Source organism: Brassica oleracea, chromosome C3 (genome assembly GCF_000695525.1).
Source record: "Brassica oleracea var. oleracea cultivar TO1000 chromosome C3, BOL, whole genome shotgun sequence".
Lineage (NCBI taxonomy): Eukaryota > Viridiplantae > Streptophyta > Magnoliopsida > Brassicales > Brassicaceae > Brassica > Brassica oleracea.
In genome coordinates, this window is record NC_027750.1 from 39,820,714 (window position 1) to 39,846,584 (window position 25,871).

A 25,871-nucleotide genomic window follows, 5' to 3' on the forward strand; every position below is an offset into this window, starting at 1 on the left:
AAAAAAAAAAAAAAAAAAAAAAGGAGGAGAAGAGTTTGGGTTGGGATGTTTTTTTCTTCTCCGGCGGCTACTTAACTTGGTCGTCCCTTAAACCACCTTTCCCTTTTACTAGTCAACTTATTCAAAGCGTTTTAATTAATTGAATTTAATTCAGTTTTTCGTAAATTACTTCATGGATCTTTTTTTTCTTGTCGGTTACTGTTTTTTGGCACAAATTAACGGTGTAATAGTTTTAGATAACAATATGTGAATCTATCTGTATATAATAGGAAACCAGATTTTAGTGATTCATCACGTCACTAGTTTTTTATAAGAAAAAAAAATTTAATCCAACAGTCAAATTTGTTTGATTTTTATAATCTAACGGTTTGGATATTGTCTTATAGAATAGTCTAACGTCATCAATTTATTTTGCCAAAAGACGTTTCCTTTGTTGTCTTCTCCGAAACAACACCTCTCTTAAACCACAACTTTTCTACAGTCGTGTCTTTTAACAAGTTGCATCTGTCAACAAGTTTATATACTGAAACTTATAGCCTTCTATTTTGGCATCTATCTATGGGCTTATAGAATAGTATGACGTCATCAATTTATTTTGCCAAAAGACGTTTCCTTTGTTGTCTTCTCCGAAACAACACCTCTCTTAAACCACAACTTTTCTACAGTCGTGTCTTTTAACAAGTTGCATCTGTTAACAAGTTTATATACTGAAACTTATAGCCTTTTATTTTGGCATCTGGGCATAATCTATTCATCACCATTCGTCATTTTATCATCAGTCAAAGAGAAAGATCACTTCTTGTCTTCTTCCTCCTTTGATCTCCTTATTCATCATCTCTTTTACTTTTGTTTATCTTCTTCTTTTTGTTCTGCTTACGTGACATCCATTGGTATCACTAATGACGAGACGTTGTATTGTTGACGACGAGACTTGATCAATTATTCACCACCAGAGACAAATCATTGACGTTGAAGATCCAGCGACGTTGTTCGTTGCCGTTATGGGGAACGAAGGAGCCACCAACCACCGTTCCAACGCGACTAGGCACGACTATCAATCATGAGCCACCGGAGGCGTATGTAATGTCATCAGAATGCCACGATGTGATACACCGGAGATCATACCAGCAGCCAACGATCCTAATCCAGTCCGTAAGGTTAAGTGCACCATTTTCCAAGTGTCTTGTGACGCAAGCACTTTTTGTGATAAACCCTACCTTTATTTAATTTAATCTTGTCTCTTGTCTTGTGTTTGATCTTTTTTGATCTGGTATGACGTTGGTGAGTAGTAGTCGGTCGATGGAGAAACAGGTTTTTGGATTCACATTCCATTCTCTGATGTTGGTTAAAGATGAACATTCTCTGGTGTTGGTTAAAGGTGAAGGCTATTTCTCCTAAATTTTGGTATTCCGCTTAGAACCTTCAATCCGCATATTTTATTGATTTCTGCTTGTTTTCTTGTAATCAGATTCTCTCTCGGTCATCGTCTCTTGCCCTTCACATCCAAACCTAGTCATAAAAAAATTCGATGTACACTTGTTGCTTATCGATTGTTGTTCCTCTCGCCCTCTCCCCTTCCCAATAAATCAATTTGCTCACTGTTTGTTGATTATGTGTTCATAGCTATTATATACAGTTTGTATGCATAACTAATTATTTAAGGGCAAAATTATTCCAACAACACCTAATTCTCTTTAAACACAGCCAAATGTTTGAAAAAAATCAGTAAAAAATGGGATTAAAACTATGTTTCAAAACGCGGAGTAAACCGAGTTTATGACGGAAAGGTGTCGACGGCAAGCAAACACACTGATAAGATGTTATTCGGTTGAAATGGATATTTACAAAAAAAATATTATTTTTTAATCATGTTAGGAATCAGTAGAGTTTCGCTAAAACAATATAAAAACAAGAAAAGTGGTGAAATTTTTGTTAAAAGCAGTTGTCGGTGGCGTTTGTTAGGGTTTGCAGAGGATTTTGAGAGGAAGAAGATGAAGTTAATCTCGTATAATTTCTGTTTATTAATGAAAAAATAAAATAAAATAAAAGATCTTGAGCAACGTGAAACGCGTAGATTGTAGATGTACCAAAATAGCCGATTAACTATTTCAAATTGATTATTTATTTCTTTTTTGAAAATTTTAATTATTCACTAAATTCAAAGCATGTTTTTGATAATTTTGATAAAATTGAAACATAAAATCATTATGTTTTGATCATTTTGATAAAATTTACAAGGAATTATAATTTTTAAATAAAAAATAATTTATTTTTTTTTCTTTCAAAACATGTTTTCATATCTGACATAGATTTGTGGTCGAACTGGTAAATCCGACAATCCATATATCCAGTTCAAATTTAATAAAATTCCGTTAATTGAAAATCTGATAAAATTGGATAAAACCTATAAACCCCGATGTTAACCTGTGATTCAATATCGCTTGATTCTATAAATACCTAAAAAAATCTGATAATAAATTTTTTAAAATTGATTAAATTTCTCATATATTACACAAAATTAAATAAATTTGTGATTCTTTTGACTTTGAAAAAAAATTATTATATTTTTTAATATTTTTTTATTGATGTGATAGTATAAATTTATTTTTGTTATCAACAACCTATTATGAGTTTGTATTTTTTATTTATTTTAAATTTTGAATTTAATTTTATGATAATTAACTAAGATTTTGAAAATGTTAGGTTTAAATTTTTATATTTATAAAAACTTTAGTAATATTGGCTGAATTGATTTTTAATGGCAGTAACATGGAATCAAAAGAGGTTAGAGGTGAATAAGTAAATGATTTTGTAAAAAGTATGTGTATTAGATCATTTAGTGTCGGTATAAAATTTATTAATGGGCCCATCATTCAAGTGGGTTGCATAAGAAAAACAAACAGTAAGAGAAACGTGAATCCTTTTTTTACTTTATGCAAACGGTTATACGCTTTAACGTTGAATAATAAGAAGTAGGTCTACAGAAAAATTACTGTTATATCATTAATGAGGGTAAACCACCTTTTGAAAAAGCAGTGGCATAACATGTAATATGTCATGGTAATAAGATGGCAAATAATAGGAATGATCATGTTTTAATAATATTGATATTGATATTGATGATTTCTTGAGTTAACATATTAATAGGAAATAAATCAATTGAGTGGTTGTTGTATTTCAAGAGATTGACTCTTTTGAATGCTTAGGAATGCGTGGGAGGAGAATGAGTGAATAATTGCATCTTCTTTGTTAGCCAACGAACAATCAACAATTCACTTCATTTTTTCCCTCAGATTATATATAGATGCTTACATCTTTCGTCTTTGAAAATGATATTTTCTCATACAAACTTTGAACTGTGGGTAGTTACAACTTACAATGTTTTTCTACTCATAACTCATTTTGTTTTTTTTTTGGTCATATACATTTGTTATAACTCCTAAGTTATATTTTGTATGTTATAATTGACACCTCGCAAAAGAACTGATATGAGAATCTCAAATAACGCTTTTTTTTTTTTAATTTGTGTTTGTTTGTGATTGCAAATTATAGTATTGTCCCATCTCTCTTTTCAAACTTGTATGTATAATTGGTAAATTATCTTTTCAAACTTGTATGTATAATTGGTAAATTATGTCTGTTTTACAGTGAAATATAGAATGTGATTGGAGATACTCGAAGATAGAAGGTGGGAATAAATTTTATCATAGATGAAAAGATGGGGATCGAAGCCTAAATCAAGGGATCTATATTTATCGTAGATGAAGCATACTCTGCATTGAATCTGTGGCGAAGACTATTTTGAAAGTGCAGTAAGTGATGTTGGCGAATACCATCTATTGGTTAAGGGATTTTTTTTTTTTTGTTAAGCCATGTTTCTGATTGTTGCACGTGTTAAAACTACCAATTATGGATAACAGAATAAAAAGTTACACCATGCCGAAATAGCAGTCATGCGGCCTAAGGAATCCACAAAGGCTAACCAAAAAAATTGATATCTCTAATACTGAACAAGAGATTCTTGTCTCGGCCAGAATTTGTCATTGTCTCAATCTGATATTCCTAATAAAAAATGTTTATTTATTTTCTCTAAATTTAACAACCAATTTTGTGGTTAATTTTGCTACATACATCTTACATTCTAATAGAAATGTTGTATATTCTCAAAAAGTTAACCATTGAATCTTTTAATAATATATTAAAAAATTCATATATGGTTTCTTCATACTTCCCCTCACCATTTTTCCTTTTTAATTTACTTTTTGTATAGAGTTTTACAATCAGAAAATATGATTTTTTATTTCACACTTCATTTTTTATTTCCTAAGGATACGTCATTTTGTAGATTCGAGACCTTTCATTTAAGAAAAAATGTTTCAGAAACCAAAAAACGAAGAAACGCTTGAGAGAAAGCGAGAGAGATGGGATGTTATCTTATTCTTTCGCTTATTTTACAATAACATTTCTGAAATTATTTTGTTGAGAATTTAGCTTATTTGGCATTTTATTTTCATCACATAATATATACATATCTCCCAAATTTTGTGTATGATAAAAAGTTAACAAATGTATTATATAAATAAAATAAAAAGTTAAATAAGAGAAAAATTATTAATAATAGGTATAGACATATTATTAATATTGTTAAAATAATTTAATTTTTATTAAAGAATCCATAATTTGCGCGGGTTTGTTTCCTAGTTACTATAATTATCAATTGAATATTTATGAATTAAAATCCACCGTTTAAAAACGTGAATACTCTAGATACTTTATTTAGATCGACTTTGCGATCTAGGGTTTTCTTATGGATTCTCGGCGATGGGAGCCTGGAATCAGAGAGGAGATGCGAGCGGGGACCGAGACTACTACGGGTCAGAATCGTGGAGATCTGATTCGGGGGCGTGGAGTCCGGATGGAAACTGGATCGTTTTTTTGCAAGAAAATATCTGGGAGATACAGGTTTGGTGGAATGGAGGGGATCTGGATATCATTCTCGATCTCAATTAACACGAGATTGCGGAGGGCTCGAGGTACTTGTTTCAGGTGGAGTTTGGTTGTTGGGAGGGTGTTTTTAAGTGTTTTAATAAGCTCTATGAGCATCTGTTTCGTCTTTGGGGTTAAGGGTTTTCATTATTTAGCTTTTCCCTTTTTTGCAAAGGTTATTTGCGATATGTATTGATTGCTTGAAGTTTTGGATTATTAATGGTGATTTGGCTTCCTGGTACATGGGATCTAGTATTAGAAATGGTTTGTCTGAGTGGAAAATTATGGAACAATGGGTTATGACAATCCAGGGAAGGTTTGTTTGTTTGGTTATGACGTTAACAGGTTGGTATATGGTGGTATTGGATTGTTATTATAGTTGTTCTTTTAGAGATTTTCTTTCCAGGGGAGATTATGGGCACACGACTGTGGTCTGGGTTGTGTTGTTGAGAGGAGAACAAAACGGGTTACGGTGGTTTGGCTTGGTGAATTGGTGTGGCAGACGCAAGTATGAAATGCTAGGGATATGGTCTCAGGTTCTGGTCTCTTTAAACCACGAACTGGATCGAATGCAGATAAAGTATGCAAGGTATTATGTGTGGTGTTGTGCACGGGTTTCTATTTGGTATCTGGAAACAGCGGATGGCTCATGGTATGCGGGTGATACACCAAACACAAAGATACACCAAGTTCTAGGATTTTGGGTAATTTTATGGGCAATGGAAAATTATAGCAGTTTCAGGAAGAGACGATGGAAATATGGGAAAAAGGAATTAATTTATATTGGACAAGTCTGTGGGTGTATGGCCTCATGGATTGATAAAGACGATTCTCTTACAATCATTATTTATGAAAATACTAAGCTGGAATTGTAGAGGACTTGGGACTTATTGGACCATAAATTATCTTAGGGAAACATGACATAAACATAAACCATAATTTTTATTTTTATCTGAGACAAAACAGAATTTTGAATTCGTACAAAGGTTTCAGGATCATTTTGGATATGATAGTTTGGTTACGGTGGACCCAAATGGAAGAAGTGGTGGATTACCTTTTTTTTATAATTATGAATTTAAAGTTAAAATTCTATATTCAAGAAATAGGATAATAGATATTGAGGCAATGATTAAAGGGAAGAAAGTTTATCTTACTTTTGTTTATGGGGATCCGGTACAAAAGTTACGAGAACAGGTATGGGAGAGATTAACTCAATTCGGATTAGCACGATCGGAACCGTGGTTCATTATTGGAGATTTAAACGAGATCACTGGGAATCATGAAAATGATGGGGGTTCTTTACGGTGTACAACGTCATTTATTCCCTTCAATAATATGATTCGAAATAGTGGTTTACTAGAATTTCCAGCTCGTGGGAATACACTATCGTGGCAAGGTCGAAGAGGTAAAGGAAAAGGAGCAGTGACGGTTAGATGCTGCTTGGATCGGGCTTTGGCAAATGAGGAATGGCATACGCTTTTTCCATGTTCTTATACAGAGTATCTAAGAATGGTAGGTTCTGATCACAGACCAGTAATTGCTTTCCTAGAAGACAAGACTACAAGGAAAAAGAGAGGACAATTTAGGTTCGATAAAAGATGGATTGGTCAAGAGGGTCTTATGGAATCGATTGTAGCCGGCTGGACGGAGAGTCAGGATGGACATCTAGGAGATTTGGTTACAAAAATCACTAACTGTCGTCATGAAATATCTTCATGGCGTAAAGATAATCAACCATATGGGAAGGATAAAATCCAAGAGCTCCAACAAGCATTGGAGGAGGTACAAATGGATAATAATAGATCACAAGATGAGATTATTGAGGTTTCTAGGAAATTGCAGGAGGCTTATAAGGATGAGGAGGAATATTGGCATCAGAAAAGTAGGAATATGTGGCATTCATCTGGAGATTTGAATACTAAATTTTATCATGCGTTGACAAAGCAACGTAGTGTTCGTAATAAGATAGTGGGACTCCATGATGAAACAAGTAATTGGATAACGGATGAGAAATGAGTTGAGAAGGTGGCAGTTGATTATTTTGAGGATTTATTTACGACCACGGATCAAACGGAATTTGATAGTTTTTTGGATGAAATAGTACCATTTATTTCTCCACAAATGAATCAAATATTACTGCGAATGGCAACGGAGGAAGAGGTACGACAAGCTCTATTCATGATGCACCCGGAAAAAGCGCCAGGTCCAGATGGGATGACAGCTCTTTTTTTCCAGCATTCCTGGCATATAATTAAGAGGGATGTTGTTGAGATGGTGAACAATTTCCTTCTCACGGGAAATATGGATACACGGTTAAATGTTACTAATATATGTATGATTCCGAAGGTAGAGAGACCCACGAGGATGACAGAATTAAGACCGATAAGTCTATGTAATGTTGGGTATAAGATTATTTCGAAGGTCTTGTGTCAAAGATTGAAAATTTGTCTACCAAGATTAATTTCGGAGACACAATCGGCTTTTGTGGCGGAAAGGCTGATATCGGATAATATCCTTATAGCGCAAGAAATGTTTCATGGGCTGAGAACTAACAAGTCTTGCCAGAATAAATTTATGGCGATCAAAACGGATATGAGTAAGGCATATGATAGAATAGAGTGGAACTTTATTGTGGCTCTTCTTCACAAAATGGGTTTTGATCCTCACTGGGCTGAATTGATACTGAAATGTATTTCTTCGGTTCAATATATGGTACTTATTAATGGTCAGCCACATGGTCTCATTACTCCTCAGAGGGGTCTGCGGCAAGGGGACCCTTTGTCTCCGTATTTATTTATTTTGTGTACTGAGGCACTAATCGCCAATATTAAGAAGGCAGAGAGAATGAAACAGCTTACTGGTTTAAAGGTGGCAATAGCGTGTCCAGCAATTTCCCATCTGCTATTTGCAGATGATAGTCTCTTCTTCTGTAAGGCAAATAAGGAGGAGTGTCAAACCATTCTCAGGATTCTAAAAGAATATGAGAAAGTCTCGGGACAACAAATTAATTTCCAGAAATCATCAATTCAATTTGGACATAAGATTGAGGAGGTTAATCGTCAAGAGCTAAGGGATGTTCTGGGAATTCAGAACATAGGTGGTATGGGATCCTACTTAGGTTTACCAGAGAGTCTTGGTGGGTCAAAAGTTCAAGTTTTTGGTTTTGTACAGGAACGGTTGAATAATAGGATTAATGGATGGACTTTTAGATTTTTTATGAAAGGAGTAAAAGAGGTTATTATTAAATCGGTGGTTACGGCACTGCCAAATCATGTTATGTCTGTTTATCGGTTACCGAAGGCTACTATTAAAAAATTAACGAGCGCAGCATCTAAGTTTTGGTGGAGCCCAGGAGGGAGTTCAAAAGGTATGCATTGGAAATCATGGGATAAATTGTGTGAAACCAAAGAAAATGGTGGATTGGGTTTTAAGGATCTTATAGATTTTAATACAACAATGCTTGGTAAGCAACTATGGAGGCTAATTGAGAAACTAAATACTTTGTTCTCAAGAGTCTTCAAAGGACGGTATTATAGAAATGCTTCACCCCTGGAACCGATCCGTTCTTACTCCCCATCGTATAGCTGGAGGAGTATTACTTCTGCTAGATCTCTGGTTTGTAAAGGAGTAATTAAAAGGGTGGGAACATGAACATCTATCTCTGTATGGAATGATCCTTGGATCCCAGCCACTCGCCCGAGACCAGCAAACAAAAATTCTCATAACATTTATCCGGACCTCACAGTGGATTCTTTCATCAATCCGGAATCTTGCTCATGGAATGTACAGGCAATAAGGGCTCTCGTTGATCTGAGGGATGCAAAAATTATTGAAAGTATTCTTTTAAGCAGGAAGCAGATTGCAGATAGAAATGACTGGCATTTTACTAATAATGGAAAATATTCAGTCCAATCAGGTTATCAGGTTGAACGAGTTTATCCTGACAGGGTAAAACCTCCTGATTTATATGGCCCCACAGTGGATATACTTAAAGCTTTATGCTGAAAAGTGCGGTGTCCACCAAAGATAAAGCGGTGTCCACCGAAGATAAAGCATTTTTTATGGCAATTGGTGTCAGGATGTATTTCGGTAATGAAAAATCTAAAGGCAAGAGGATTAAATGGAGATATATGTTGTGCTCGCTGTGGAGATCTGGAAGAATCAATAAATCATATATTTTTTGAATGTCCCCCTGCACGTCAAGTGTGGGCCCTATCCAAGATTCCGTCATCACCTAATATTTTCCCTAGCAGCTCTTTATTTGCTAATATGGATCATCTCTTTTGGAGAGTGCAACCAAAAATGGATGATCATCAGTTTGCATGGATTCTATGGTATATCTGGAAAGCTCGCAATAATAAAGTTTTCAGTGATTTGGATATTGATCCGCGGGACACTCTAAATCTAGCTGAAGTGGAATCATCACTTGGGCAGAAGCACAAGTAGGAAATGAACCAACGAAGGGGCCTTTGGTACAAACCATCTCTCCCTTAGAGATATTAGGTCGATGGTGTTTTATTGATGGATCATGGAAGGATAAGGAGTTAATGTCAGGGCAAGACTGGTATAGTACTCTACCAGGGTTTGATGATTTATTGGGGGCAAGGAATGTAAGGGCATGTCTCTCTCCCCTTCATTCGGAGGTAGAGGCTTTGATTTGGGCTATGGAATGTATGAAGAACTTAAGACAGTTCCAGGTTATGTTTGCAACGGATTGTTCTCTATTGGGGAAAATAGTTTCGGAACCAGAAGAATAGCCAGCATTTGAAAGCTATTTGGAAGATATCAAGCTCTTCAAAGGAAGCTTTCTCAGCTAAGACATTGTCCATGTACCTCGGACGGCGAATCTTCGGGCGGATAGATTAGCACGTAGTGCAAGGAATCAACTGTCATTTGTCGTTCACATGGATGCGGAGTTACCAATTTGGTTTACAGAGTCAACATGAGTCTGTAAATTTCTTGCTGTCAAAAAAAAAAAAAAAAAACGTGAATACTCTCTTAAAAACATTATCTTACAGGAGATTTGTGGTGATTTTGTTTCGCTTTTCCGGTGACCGGTTTCACCATCGAAACTGTAAAAAATTTCATTTTGTTTTAATAGTTCGTAGCTTCCAATTTTATATGATGTTGTTGGTGGTTTCGAGAGTTCCTAGATCTCATGCGGTAATGGTTTACATGATGGTCTAGAAGCTTAGTCGAGGCTTTGGCTTCACAAGTGAATTTGTGAGTCGGGTCTGGATTGTGATGCTCCAAGCCTTCTTCTGTTCTCTCCCCTAGATTCACATAATTCTGAGTCCTCCGTTTAAGCGGCAAGATAGTTAATTTGGCTCCCTTGGACCAAAGATGTGACGCAGTGGTGGGTTGGGCTTTGATTTTCCCCGTTGATGGACTTTTTCGGCTTACATGTTTGCTTCGGCCACGGTGGACTCGAGTTTAAGGTTTGTTGGAGGCGATTCGGTTGTCGAGTGTGGCTTAGATTTATCCACTCGTCGGTTAACCGACGAAGCCATCCAAATCTTTTTATCTTCGCCCTTCTCTTTGTTTGTTTTCAGGTTTTCAAGCTGGTTAGCCTATTCGTCTTGTTCGGTGGTGATCTTTTTCGTCGCACCATATTTTTTTTAATTTTTCTTTCCGGTGAAATTAACTCACTTTTCTGATTTTTTTTCTTTGATGTTCCGATTTTGCGGTAACACTTGATTTTATTTTTTTTGCATCGAACTCACTGATTTATCTTTAACTAATTTAGACGATTTTTGGTTTACTGTAGTTTTTTAGTTTATTTAATTTCCTTTATTTTCAAATGTTCTGTATATTAAAAAAGAAAGTGGATGCAAGCACATCCATATAACCGTAAATAATTTTGTTACAATTACAACATATGCAAAAATAAACAAAAACATAGATAAATATAAAAGTAAAGTAAAGTACAAAAATGAAAATATGAGATTAGTCAGCTAAATAACTTTGTTTATCAGAGATCATTGCCTCAATTGAAAAGGATTCTGGCCAGTATATCAAATATCTCCAGTTTGAGTGAACGCTGAAACAAACTTGATACATTACGATTACAAAAATAAAGTAAAAAATATCTAAGTTGAAAAACCAGAATGCTCACTACTTTGCGTATTTAGGTCCAATAGAAATAAAAATACTGAAAACTATTACTCATATAGAAATAACTATGTTGTTTGTTTCATATCCCCGGAAGTAGAAATATCTATACATATTCACTAGCATAAAAAAATCTATAACCAGACGCATATTATTTTTTCATATAAACTAGACATAGTTGAATGTAGTTGTTCCTCGAAATCATTTCCCTTTCGATCAGAACTGATTTAATTATATAGGGAGTTGGAAAAAAAAAACTTCTGATTGATGATTTTGTAAACATGACTTTACATGAAGCCTAAGATCTTTAACATCTAAACTAATCCCATAACAGAACTTTAATTAGGATTATCGGAATACTCGATTGATCGTTACGGAAATCTTCTTGAACGGTTACGATTTCGGAAGATGAGTTCTTGATCTCTAAGTTGGAATTAGATATTCTCTTTCTTTGCCTACAACCTTTTCTTGGGGTCAAAATCGGTCATGGCAAAATCAACGTCTAGAAACTTTCGAGAAATAACTTTCGAAAATAACTTGTGTAAAACAAACGAAATAGTTCCGAAAGTCTACGAAACAAATCAACAGAGAGAATGAGAATGGAAGAAAAGAGCCATCTAGCCCGCTAGCCAAGCGAGTTAGACCTCTAGCCGGCTAGCCAACTCGCCGTATGGCGAGTTGGACCATTAGCCGGCTAGCAGCTCGCCGTACAGCGAGTTGGACTGTTAGCCGGCTATCCAACTCGCCGTACGGCGATCCAACTCGGAAAGTTTCCGAGAAACTTTTCTAAAAAGAAAATAAAAATACGGAAAAGTAAAACTTCGTATTTTTAAAAGACTATTGCACAACAAGTTCCTCGCAAGGGACCATTCAACCCATCAAACGGATAATTCCCGAGCATCGGAAAAACCAAACCAGCACCGTCTGACCCACCATCGGGGAAGTTGGATAAGTCGTTGGATGAACCTCATCCAACCCGCCCAATGGCGAGTGGGATCGACCAATCCAACTTGCCGTTGCGCAAGTTGGACGAGCTTCATCCAACTCGCCCAAGGCGAGGTGGATCAACCAAATCAAACTCGCCGTTGGGCGAGTTGGATCAGTCTTTTCCAATTCACCATTAGGCGAGTCGGATCAGTCCAATGCTATGTATTCCTGTCTCCGTAACTCCACCCTTCGGGCCTCGGTCAAACTGTCTCTTGTTTCGTCTCGATCGGAGTAACCGTTGAAACTTTACGATAAAAACGACGAGGACTTATTTTCTCGTATAAGTTCGAATCAATCGTATAAAACAATAACAGTTTACTAAACACCAAGGTTGTCTCAGCTATACGATTGATCTCCACTGTTTCGTAAACCAGCGTCGCATTGAAGGTTATTCTTCCGAAAGAAATAGTAAAAACGTTTTCGTCGAAAAATGGCCAAAAAGGTCTAAAACGCGGCAAAATCCCACTTACGATTTTTAGCGAAAAATTGGCTCAAACTGGCACTCAACTACTAGCCAAACTTGCTCAGGCAGTTCGATCTCTTGTTCCACTCTTTCGATTGAACTACGTTCGACTTGACCCTCGAAAGGGGTACGTAGGCAACCTTTCATAAAGTTCAGTCCAAAATCAATCAAAACCTTTTTTCGTATCTTTTTCGTTTGTTGTTATTGATCTGCGACTGAACTAGGTTTAAGGTTTTAGGTGGCTGGAACTAGGTAACTCGCTGACAGCTCTTGCGGCCACAGCTTTTATAATCTTTTGTAATTATCGCAACGCTCTTACGCATATTCAAAATAAGATCAACATTTTCTATAAATTTGTTTTGATGTCTTTTCATATTTTCCACATTTATTTATCACTTGTTGTTGGCTCTCGCAGAAAATCCGAGACTTCATGAAAAGTTAGGGTTTCTTGACTTTCCTCCATTTACTAAAATCGACAGTGTGAATTTCGGTTCTCACACCTTTCTTTCTGTGTTTCCTTAGGATATTCTTTCATGTGTCTTTGTGATGGTCCAAATGCCACTATTTATAGGTGGGGAGAGGGGCCTAGCTTCCTCATCAAGTTTTGATTACTTCCTCACCAAGTCTTTCTTACTTACTTCGCAAGTTTCATCCTCTAATCTCAACCATCCATCAACGTTGAGTAATGACAAGTGTTTTAGATTTCTAGAACATTTATTCATACATTGAACTTGTTCTCCTTTGATGCATTGAACTTAATTCAAATGCCTTCTTACATTGACACATGTTTTCATGAGTTATAAAGTGAGAAGCCTTGTCCATTAGTTAATTTTCATTAGAAACTAAACTCCTTTAATTATCATTTTTTTGGTTACCAAGTGTCATTAGGGTTTAACAATCTCAATAACAAATGGATTAACATAAGACCACATTATGGAAATAAATATTCATTCATATACATAAATGTTTTTTACATTCTCCCACTTGGTTGTTGGTATAATCCCTTAAACTTTCTTATTGAGAATCACAAGGCCGACTTTATTTTGTTAAACATTTGCTTTCATTTGGTCATCATAATTGTCCTGATCTAGCAAACAATGAGAGTCATGGCGGACACATATTATTTTGCAACATTATTCCTTCCATTCACTACTACATTGCTTACTATCATAGTTAGACCATAAGTAGGAGTTATCATAATGGTCATTTTTATGTCTTATATAAAGACTCATTCCGTTATCATAAATCCAACCACAAATAATTGGTGTGCACATTGGAAACGGAATGCAAAAGATTTGAGAGTCGTTAAGAACTCATATACATTGTCAAATATATGCTATACATAATCAAACAAATTTAATAGCTATCCATTAGACCCATAATTTCTAGATGTTCTTCAATGTTTTTGGATTTAAAGCTTTCGTAAATATGTTTGTGACCATAAGTTTAGTGCATATATGTATAATGACATACTTTTCTCTTTTGAAATCTTAATTTTATGACATATATCAATCTTAATGTCCATATACTTGGATCTTTAAGGATATCATGTCTTACTTAAGATTGCATATTTTACTATCACATAAAGAGTCAAACAATTACGGTCTCAAACTCAAAGATAATTTTGCAATCATAGTTAACTTTATAAAAGCCTCATAAAATTGCCACATACTCAGCCTCTTGATTGGATGTTTAAAGCAATTACAACTTTAAGCTTTTCCATAATAAGGTATCTCATTTGATGAGATACACATTGCTAAAATTGTAATGCGTAGAACCATTATATCCATTAAAATCTGAGTTTCAAAATCCAACCACCTGTGGGTGTGTTGATTTCTTATATGTGAGCAAGTGATTTCTTGTTCACTACATATCTCAAAATTATTTTCAGCTTTCATTTCTTTAAGTTCCATTTCATTACGTGGATATTGCTTAAGATTAAACTTATCACCTTTCTGCATAGGAACAATACTAGAATAACGCATTTTCATGCCATATCTCTCAAGAAATTTTTCAGTATATGCTTTTTGAGACAATCCTAAATTTCTAAATGATGTCACGGAAAATTTCAATCCCAATCAAAGAAGTTGTCTCGCCCATATCTTTCATTGCAAATTCTTAAGAGAGATAATTCTTGGTCTCAATAGACCAAGATCACTACTGGCTAATAAGATATCATCAACATACATAACCAAACATATGAACTTACCTCCACTGATCTTGAGGTATACACATGGATCTATGATATTCTCTTTGAAACCGAATTTCGTAATGGTTTCATCAAACTTTAAATACCATTTCTCAAGGTTTGTTTCAGTTCATAAATTGGTTTCTTTAGTTTGTAGACCATGTCTTCCTCTGCGCTTCGATTATGAAGCCACTATTAAGAAAGGCAATTCTCTAATCTATGATAGAACTCAAGATCGTAATGAGCTACCAAGGCCATGATAATTCTTATGGATTCTTTTATAGAGTCATGAGAAAAAGACTCAGTCTAATCGATGCCTCTTTTTCGATTGAAACCTTTGGCTACAAGTTAGGCATTATGTCATTCAATATTTCCATTATATTCGAGTTTTGTCTTAGAGATCCACTTACACTCGAATATTCTATGTTCTTAAAATAATTGAACGGCGTCCTATACTTCATTTTCAGCCATCGAGGTTACTTCATCCTTCATTGCATCGTTTCATTTCTCAGAATTAACATCTTTTATGGATCTGAATAAGAAACCAGATCTTTAAATTTCAATTCTTCAGATTCTAGTTTATAAGGTACATATTGGAAATATTAAATCTACTCATACAAGTAGATCTTCTTAATGCTTGTTCCTTTTTAACTTAACGTACTTGATCATTATTGACAACATTTTCATCATGGAGTATATGGTCATTCATTGTGTTTTACTCATTGTTTAACATTAAAACAATATGAGAATTTCCAACATTCACAATTTAGAGCAATTTGTTGTTTACCCTAATTTCCTGAATGACCATTTCTTAAACTTTATTATTCCCACTAATGTTGTCATTCTTATAAAATCTGACATTATTGGTTTCTATTATTATGTACTATGGTTTGGACAATATAACTTATATCCTTTAGATTTCTCAGAGTAACTTATAAAGAAACCACTGATCATTCTGAAATCTATTTTTTTTTTCATGTGGATTATATATTCTTGCTTTAATTTGACACCATCATAATTTAAGATGTGTGGTACTAGGTTTGCAGCCTTTATGCAATTCAAAAGGAGTCTTGCGAACTGCTTTGCTGGAAACCATATTCAAGATACAAAATGCAGTACATAATGCATCCATCCACAAGGATATATGTAAACTTTCATAAACTTATTACGAACGTAACCATTTCCATAAAAGTACGATTATGCCTTTTAGTTCCACCATTATGCCATGGAAAACCAGGCGTAGTGTACTTGATATAATTTTTAAATTTTTTGAAGAAATTTGGCAAAAGGTCCGAGACATTGTCTCTTTTCATCATATTTGCCATAAATTTATTACCTTTAAATGACCTTATGATTTTCACTTCTTGTTGCCTCTCTACTTTAATTATGAATACTTGTAATGTATCCAAAATTGAAACTTTCATGCAATAGATATACATAACAATAATGCGAATAATCATCAATAAAGGTAATTGAATACTTTTCATCTCTAAAATACAAAACGTCAAAGGGTCTACAAATATTTGTATGTATAGTTTCAAGAAGCTTTGTATTTCTTGTGGCTCATTTTTGTGTCTTTATTTTGCTTATCCTTAATGCAATTTATACACATTTCATTGTTGGCAAAATCAAGATTTACAATACTTCCATCTTTTACCAACCTTTAAATTCTTTTATTAGAAATAAATTAACCTCTTTTATGCCACAAGAGATACTTATCATTAGTACATGTTTTATGCTTTAATTTTTCTTTAATGTGCAGAACTAGATGTGTTTTTTAAATGTTGATCAGCCAATGTTATCTGATATAGGCCATCAACTAATATTCTTGAACCGATACAATTAGGGTTCAAGAACAAATTAAAACAACCATTTCTTTAAGTCGATTTAAAAACCTAGTCATCAAGTTTTTTTAATGAAACTAGTGTGACTGGTGACCATTTGAGGAACACTAGGAACAAATAAAAAAAGAATGAAGAGGAATAAAATAAAAAGAATGAGTGGGAATGATTGTTCCTCCTCAAAAATAATGAGGAATAATTTTGCTTTGTTATTCTCTACAAAAAAAAAGAATGATAAGGAATATGGAGGAAAATTAATTCCTTATGAATGATGTATTTTTATGGGAACCATAAGGAATTGAATATTCATTCTTATTCCATTGGTCACCAATCACACCCTAAGATTTATGGAAAATAGATGGAACATAAAATGTTTGAAATGAATCCAAACAAAATCCACTATTCATAATGAGGAGTGCCAATAGCTTCAACTATCACTTCGCTCTAATTCCCATAAGTACTTAGTTTACATTTGAAATTACAGTTTTGATCATAAATCGTGCATGGAATTAGTTACATGTACATTAGCACCATTATCTATCCACCAAGTTTTAGAAAAAATACTACAAGAATAGATTGAAAAATCTTTATGAAACTTAAAAGGTTACCTTTCTTTTTCGAATTATTTTCTTCTTTTATTGCAATCTTTAGGAAAGTGTCAAACCTTTTCATCTTTCAACTTTCTTTGCCTTTTTCTTCTCTTCTATCTTACTTGATATTTATTATAGGTGTTGCTATTTTATGACTTACTTAAGTCTAGCTCCTTAAACATAATAGACAACTTTAATATTTTTACGGCTAAGCCCACCCTCTTATTGAACCATTTTGCTAGCCAATTCATTCAGTGTCATTCTTTCATAAGTGATGCTACAATTAACTGGAATGGTTCATACTAAGAAGGGGCAACACTCATTACTAATTTCATTAATTTAGCCGAAAGATAGGTCATTTCAATGCAATATTCATGCATAGACCTTATGTCATTATTCTTTAACCGCTCTTCTATATATTTAAGATATTTTTAGCTTTTCAGCTGCAATAAGGAAAGTTTTAATGTTTTTAATTATTGTCATCTTAAGATCACAATTCTCAGTCTATTCAATTTCAACCAAGCTTTATGGAAATTACTTTCGTCCTAAGTACTATACACCATTAGTGAATTTGACTCATTATTGCGGAGTGTCAAATTCAAGTATAGTACTCTTAATATGAACTCAACTTTCTCTTTTCATTCTAAGAAGTTGGTTCCGGTTAGGACTGGAATAGACGAGACTTTCTATGAAAATTTTCAAAAAAATTATAGCTTTGAAATACACAAGTTTAAATTAGGATTTTAAACATAATCAACACATATATTTATTGAATACAATGCCAAGAAATTATGGTGCTCCTGTGGGTAGCAACCATATTTTCATCAATAATAATAGTATTTGAAAAACATTTATGAGTGATGTATCGAATTACTCGGAATAGATTATCTGTGGATATACTTAGTCTACACAATACAAACACTCTATAAGTCAGTTGATCGTATTTTGTGTTCATAGCCTACTTGTGGGTAACTATTTACTACACAAAATGATCAATACTTATTTAAACAATAATTTTTCATTTCGAAAATCATTTTAGGATTAAGTTACTGTGGTGATATCTTTATCTTAATTTTGCTCTTTAAATGAGAATATTGTTTTATAAAAATCATGCATGAATTACTTAATTTAATTGCTATATGATTTATGTATAGAACAAATTTTTGCATTGATTAATTCTCATTTCACAGATCGAAATAAAATACATACATATAACATATGATTCAAGATTTCCGAAAACTCTCATCGGTTTTTATTCCGACAAACTTAAACATTATTTAGATCTAAAATTAATTAGTAAGTATAGATCCACTTTAATTCTATAAATTATAAATCTATTATACATTCCGGATTAGCTAGATGTTTATAGCCATTAGCTCTGATACCATATGTAAACATGACTTTATATAAACCCTAAGATCTTTAACATCTAGACTAATCACATAATAGACTTTAAAGAGGATTATCAGAATACCTTGATTGATCGTTGCGGAAATCTTCTTGAACGGTTTCGGTTTTGGAAGATGAGTTATTGATCTCTAAGTAGGAATTAGATCTTCTCTCCCCTTGCCTACAACCTTTCTTTATGTGTTTCTTTAGAATTTTCTTTCATGTGTCTTTGTGATGGTCCAAAGGCCACTATTCATAGGTGGAGAGAGGGACCTAGCTTCCTCATCAAGTTTTTATTACTTTCTCATCAAGTCTTTCTTACTTACTTGGAAAGTTTCATCATCTAATCCCAACCATCCATCAAGTTTGAGTAATAACAAGCGTTTTAGATTTCTAGAACATTCATTCATACATTGAACTTGTTCTCCTTTGAGGCATTAAACTTAATTCAAATGCCTTCTTACATTACACATGTTTTCATGAGTCACAAAATGAGAAGCCTTCTAGAACATGAATGACTTGTCCATTACTTAATTTTCATTAGAAACTAAACTCATTTAGTTACCTTTTATTGGTTACCAAGTGTCATTAGGGTTTAACAATTGGATTAACATAAGACCACATTATGGGAAGAAATATTCATTCACATATATATACATAAATATTTCTTACAGATCGATCATCAAGATCTCCGAATAACTACTGTAACAAGTCGTCCCAAATTCAAAACATATCAACAGTGTGTAAACGTACCTTATCCATTAATCCATATTGTGGTTGCTGCTGATTGATTATGTCAAGCTTTAGATGGTTATCAGGTTATGATATTCATTCATTAAATCGACATTTGTTTTATTCGAACTCAGACCAACCCTAAAATGTATTCGAAAGCGTGTTGAACCCTTTACCTTAATTTTGGTCCCGTTTGATGATTTGTTGGAGCCTGTATTAAAAAAATAAATAATAGAAACCAATGTATTGTCCTGGTTTTACAGAATAGTATCACCGTAGATATTTGTTTCATTGACATAAAAATAAGTTAAGAATCGAGAAAACAGAAAATTTGAATCCTCATTCAAGCCAAAGCTTTATCAAGTCTCCATCCTTAACGTTTGGCTGTGGCTGTGTTTCTCATCGTGGGGTGACTGTACATGTGGCAACTGTTCCAAACTTTGATCCTTGTCATGCCAATAATCAAATTGATGAAAACTTACAACAAGATTGATTATATATATATATATGATCAGGTGATAATATGACATTTTTAAAAATAAAACCATATATAGGATAATACTGAACTTGGTAAAAGGATACACAAGAAAATGATCTCAAAAGCTTAGAAGAACAAAACAAAAGCACACTCGAAATCTTCCTTTTTCTGACTAGAATAAGAACTAAAAGAAAAGAATAAACATAAACCATTAATGTATCATACTTCGTCTTCTTAGGATTAACAAAGGAATGAAAGATAATTATAAAGTGGATGTAGGAGATTACTGGTTCTGTAGCCTTTTCTAAGGCATAACGCCAAGATCCTTGAAGTAATCATGCTCCAAGGCAGCTCCTGCGTTGATTCTTTTGGTCGGATCCATTAATAGCATTTTCTGTAACAAAGACACATATGAACTCATAAAATTTTAGATTACTCTTTCCCGATTTGGGTTCACGACTTTAACCAATTCCGGTTATTGAAACATGTTCATGTTTCAGACCAGACTGGTTTTGGACTTTTGATTTGTTGGCACATACAAGGAGCCAAAACCAGTGTCTAACGGGTTTTAGTGTACAAACGGTTTCTAGTCCTAAAAACCGAATAGAAAGATAATGATGACTTTATAAATCAACTAAAACCTCATCAAATGGTTAGAGGTGACATGAAACCAGATCCATCAAAATCAGGCTTCTATATCTTTAATGTAAGAGAAGTAGATTATATATATGCATATGGTTAGTGAACTTACATAGAGGAGATCTATTCCATTGGGATCCAGATTCGGAACAAAGGACTCTAAGCCCTGTGGTATTAGAAACAAAAAAAAAAGCATGGGCAAGAATCACATTGTGCTGTGACCTCTTGTATACTGAAAACGAAATGTTGAAGTGAATGAAGAAATTTGATGTACCGTTTGCTTCCATTTAGGGAAAGCAGATTTGTAATCCGGCAGCGAAGTTACCCCAGGCCATGTATCCTCGTATGGAGTTCCCATGATTCTAGGGGGAAGATAACAACACATGGCAGGAAAAAATCTATAATAAGTCAACACTTCCATATATGTGTTCTACACTAGTTGTCAAAGAGTTTGATTTCAAGTTGACAATGTTTTCAGAACTCTTTGTGATATCATTGCAGACAATTTCGTCCCACTTGTCTGCAATTATAACTGGATCAAAGAAGTTAGTGGAGAAACCTGAAAATCTTGAAGAGTTGATCAATCTTGGAGTCTCCAGGAAATAAGGGCTTTTGGGTGATCATCTCCGCAAATATGCATCCCACAGACCAAATATCAACGGGTGTGGAGAAATGATGAGACCCTAGGAGTATCTCTGGTGTTCGGTACCAGAGAGTAACCACCTAGAAGGAACAATATGGCAAAACAGAGTGTTAAGAGCAGTGAAAGTGTTTTATCGTATTTTGAATCTAACATACTTCAACCGTCAAAGGAAATGTCCTTTAAGTAAAGACTTTTGGAATACATCCGAAATGTCTAAGTCCTTTATTCACAATTGTAAGATGCAAGAGAAGTCTAATCCTCTATAATACTCTTTATCTCATTGAACAAAAGGATAAGAAAGCAGGTATAAAGCCATGTCATCAGATTCATTAAATAACATGACCAAGATTATTAAACTCTTTGGCACCTCATGAGTAAATGTCCTGACGGGGATACCGAATGCTCTGGCCAGTCCAAAATCTGCAAGCTTTAGTGAGTTAGTGCGGCGATCAATCAACAAATTCTGTGGCTTCAGATCACGGTGGAGAACCCTGTGAGAGTGGCAATACGCAATTCCATGGAGAATCTGGTAAAGATAAGCCTGCAAACAGTAATGGAACAGCTCTGATCAGCCTGTGTTTATTACTAAAGACGTAACAGGAGGAAATTACACAACTCAGATTTCAACAGTATCCAGCGAAACTAAACAGATACACATTCAATGTTCAGCCACCATGACCAACCAAACACCTGAATAAGACAGTATCGAAGAAGTGCCTTCACATTAACAAAATGCATTAAAGCACCCAAATAAAGCAATGCCTAAAACACTCACTTTGATCATGTGCAGATCCTTGGAGAAATCAGGAGATGAGTCCATGTGCTTCTTGAGATCCAAGTCAAGATACTCAATCACCAGATACAAACGCCTCTCACTGTGCACTACATCCTGCAACCTGTGTACGTACCATCAAAACATTGGTCACAAGATTAAAAATGCTGCAACAATGGTGGTAGTATTAACAACTTAATTATACTTGACAATGTTGCTGTGCTGCATCTCTTTCAAGAGGGAGATTTCTCGAATAGCAGTACTAGGTACACCTTCATCCTCCTGCTCGAGGCGGATCTTCTTCAAAGCAATAGTCTCATTGGTGACTTTGTCTCGTGCCTTATAAACCACACCGTATGTTCCTTCCCCAATCTTCTCAACTTTCTCGTACTGCACATTATTAATATATACATTCAAGTGAACCAAAAAAATTCATCAAAGAAGTGAAACAATGATACCTGATCCACCACTCCCTTAACAAACAATCTGAAAGTCACCCAGCAGATTGATAACGAGGCATCAATTGGTTAAAGCTAACGAAAGACATCAATATCTCAGATCTAGGGATTATATGATTTGATTCTTTGGAGAGATTGTGAAAATGCACAATCGATTAAGACGGATAAGATTCTAACGAACTCGTATCTCTCCAACGAGCTAAAACGAACATTCGTAATCACGACCACGACGAAAAAGAAAAAGAAAAAAAAGAAAACTAGTCTAACGCTACTGAAAATGCTAAACACGGAAGAAACTAGAGATAATGCTAAGAGAAAGCGTGTTTGGTTGGGATTGCAAACAAGTTCGAGTCGGAATTCGAATGGACTAGAAGTTCATCCGCTAACAAGTTCACACGAGAATAGCAAAATCAACTCACCGGCGAAGGAGGTTTCTGTGCAGCTTTAGGAAAGAGAGGACGACCAGGGAAGGCGATTGACTAATAGAGTAAGGGCTTTTTCGTGTGTCTAAAAACTATTTTCTTTGTTTTTTTTTAATAACCACTAAATTTAATTAAATTCCACCTAACCGTATTAACTCGGTTCTTTACACCCGACACAAGAAAATTTACTTTTGCACAAGAATATCATATTTTATATTGTGCTGACATTTATTTAACAAAGAGAAAATTCTAACTTTACCTTAAATTTGATATCTTTTTTGATTTACTCTCTAAATACAGAGCTGAGCCGAGCTGTAAATAATAACCACTAAACCCTAAACTTAAATGTTATAATAATTTTAACTAAATGTATTTTTGAAAAATAGTATTTAATTTAATGTATATCAAATAATTTTTCTAAAATAAATCTTCTTAAGTCTAGAATATTAAGTTTTTTAAGAGTTGCATCATGACATCATCAGATGAATTAATCTCAGTTACCGATAAAACTGTTTCTTGATTCATAGTTCTTACACTTTAGACTTGAGTGTTGTGGATGAAGAAACAATGTAAATAATATCTATGGAATAAAATACATAAATTCCTATCTTTTCTTCTTTATTTATAACATGTTTATCAGCATGTGTCCCTAATAGTCTGAGTTATAGAAAGCTTTTATTGATGATATTGATTTACCCTTGTTTCAAGGTAATAATATCGTTAGATCACTTTGGTGAGATCATCTCAATATTTGTAACCTAATGCACAATTTCATTATATTTTATATTTGTGTGTGTTTGCTTTCACTAGTTGTATGGTTTGCTTTATGTTTTACTATTCACTTCAGTTAATCACATGTCATCACGTTAGTATTCATATTAACATGTTTATTAGCACGAGTCCCTAATAGCCTGAGTTATAGAAAACTTTTGTTGATGATATTGATTTACCAATGTTTCAAAGTAACAATATCGTTAGATCACTTTGGCGAGATCATCTCAACATTTATCAGCTAATGATCAATTTCATTATATTTTATATTTGTGTGTGTTTGCTTTCACTAATTGTATGTTTTGCTTTATGTTTTACTATTCACTTCAGATAATCACATGTCATCACATTATTATTCATATTAAGATGTTTATCAACATGAGTCTCTAATAGTCTGAGTTATAGAAATCTTTTGTCGATGATGTTGATTTACCCTTGTTCAAGGTAATAATATCGTTAGATCACTTTGGTGAGATCATCTCAATATATGTGAGCTAATGCTCAATTTTGCTTTCACTAATTTCATATTTTGCTTTATGTTTTACTGTTCACTTTAGATAATCACATGTCATCACGTTAGTATTCATATTAACATGTTTATCAGCACGAGTCCTAATAGTCTGAGTTATAGAAAGCGTTTGTTGATGATATTGATTTACCCTTGTTTCAAGGTAAAAATATCGTTAGATCATTTTGGTGAGATAATCTCAACATTTGTTAGCTAATACTCAATTTCATTATATTTTATATTCGTGTGTGTTTGCTTTCACTAATTGTATATTTTGCTTTATGTTTCACTAATTACTATACGTTAATATTCATATTAACATGTTTATCAGAACGAGTCTCTAATAGTCTGAGTTATAGAAAGCTTTTGTCTATGATATTGATTTACCCTTGTTTCAAGGTAATAATATTGTTAGATAACTTTGGTGAGATCATCTCTATATTTTTCAGCTAATGCTCAATTTCATTATATTTTATATTCGTGTGTGTTTGCTTTCACTAATTGTATGTTTTGCTTTATGTTTTACTATTTGTTTCAGATAATCACATGTCATCACGTTAGTATTCATATTAACATGTTTATCATCACGAGTCCTAATAGTCTGAGTTATAGAAAGCTTTTGTTAATGATATTTATTTACCCTTGTTTAAAGGTAATAATATCGTTAGATCACTTTGGTGAGATCATCTCAACATTTGTTAGCTAATGCTTAATTTCATTATATTTTATATTCGTGTGTGTTTGCTTTCACTAATTGTATGTTTTGCTTTATGTTTTACTATTTGTTTCAGATAATCACATGTCATCACGTTAGTATTCATATTAACATGTTTATCATCACGAGTCCTAATAGTCTGAGTTATAGAAAGCTTTTGTTAATGATATTTATTTACCCTTGTTTAAAGGTAATAATATCGTTAGATCACTTTGGTGAGATCATCTCAACATTTGTTAGCTAATGCTCAATTTCATTATAGTTTATATTTGTGTGTGTTTGCTGTAATTAATTGTATGTTTTGATTTATGTCACATGTCATCATGTTATTATTTATATTAACCACATGTCATCATGTTATTATTTATACTAACCAACAGTCAACATATTAGCAAGCTTCACGTTTGACATATGTTTGAATATTGTTTAACATATTAGTATGTGTGTGTAACTAAGATCTATCATGTGTAGTATTGCTTAACTCATTGATGCATAAAATATAAAATGAAGAAAATATACATTTGCATATTATGAAAGTTTATTAATTGAATAACTATTGCACACCGTGCACATGAGGATTCATACATGTATGGTAGAGAAACACACGATCCGTACATATTCGTACTTATTAAACTAACCAGAATTTGTATTACTCATAATTTAAATGTTGATTGCTTTTTTACTTTGTTATATATTGGTTGAGTAAATTCATTGGTTTAAACTTGTTAAATAAACCAAGATTCATATATTGTTACTGAGACATGTATGTTTTTTTTTATCATATTATATTTCATGAAAACATATTATATCATAGATTGCTCTGATTGCGGTCGTACTGTAACTTCTTCTTCTTTGTCATCTTGACCTTCTATGAGGTTGACGACGATTGGTGGTCCGATGCTCGGGTGTTCGATGAACTCGACCGGAATTACCCTTTTAAGTCCTGAATCAGAACTTGATGCTAAGGCCGCGAGAGCATCTGCCTGGACGTTTTCGGAACGGGGAATTCGCATAAGGGCAAAACTGTCAAAATTTTGAGCTAGTTTTCGGACCAGTTTGAGGTACGCGTCCATCCGTTCGTCCCTGGCCTCATACTCTCCGCTGAACTGACTTGCCACAAACTGGGAATCGCAGTAAGCGTGGATGTTTCGTATCTTCAAGCCGTGAGCCAAACGCAG

The 25,871-nt window shown here is 33.9% G+C and overlaps 1 protein-coding gene across 1 annotated transcript in view; it reads right to left on the bottom strand.

The window, feature by feature from the left end:
• Window positions 1-20,064: 20,064 nt before the first annotated feature.
• The window catches only part of LOC106330595 (cyclin-dependent kinase A-1-like), a 23,380-nt gene continuing 17,573 nt past the window's right edge, over window positions 20,065-25,871 (bottom strand). The window contains exons 2-10 of the mRNA XM_013769037.1: window positions 22,697-22,784; window positions 22,278-22,317; window positions 22,025-22,209; window positions 21,823-21,943; window positions 21,415-21,588; window positions 20,964-21,127; window positions 20,679-20,766; window positions 20,517-20,570; window positions 20,065-20,159 (exon numbers count right to left, since the gene is read on the bottom strand). Coding sequence (XP_013624491.1) covers window positions 20,070-20,159; window positions 20,517-20,570; window positions 20,679-20,766; window positions 20,964-21,127; window positions 21,415-21,588; window positions 21,823-21,943; window positions 22,025-22,209; window positions 22,278-22,317; window positions 22,697-22,784 — 1,004 coding nt within the window. The 3' untranslated portion in view covers window positions 20,065-20,069. The remainder of the gene's footprint in view (window positions 20,160-20,516; window positions 20,571-20,678; window positions 20,767-20,963; window positions 21,128-21,414; window positions 21,589-21,822; window positions 21,944-22,024; window positions 22,210-22,277; window positions 22,318-22,696; window positions 22,785-25,871) is intronic.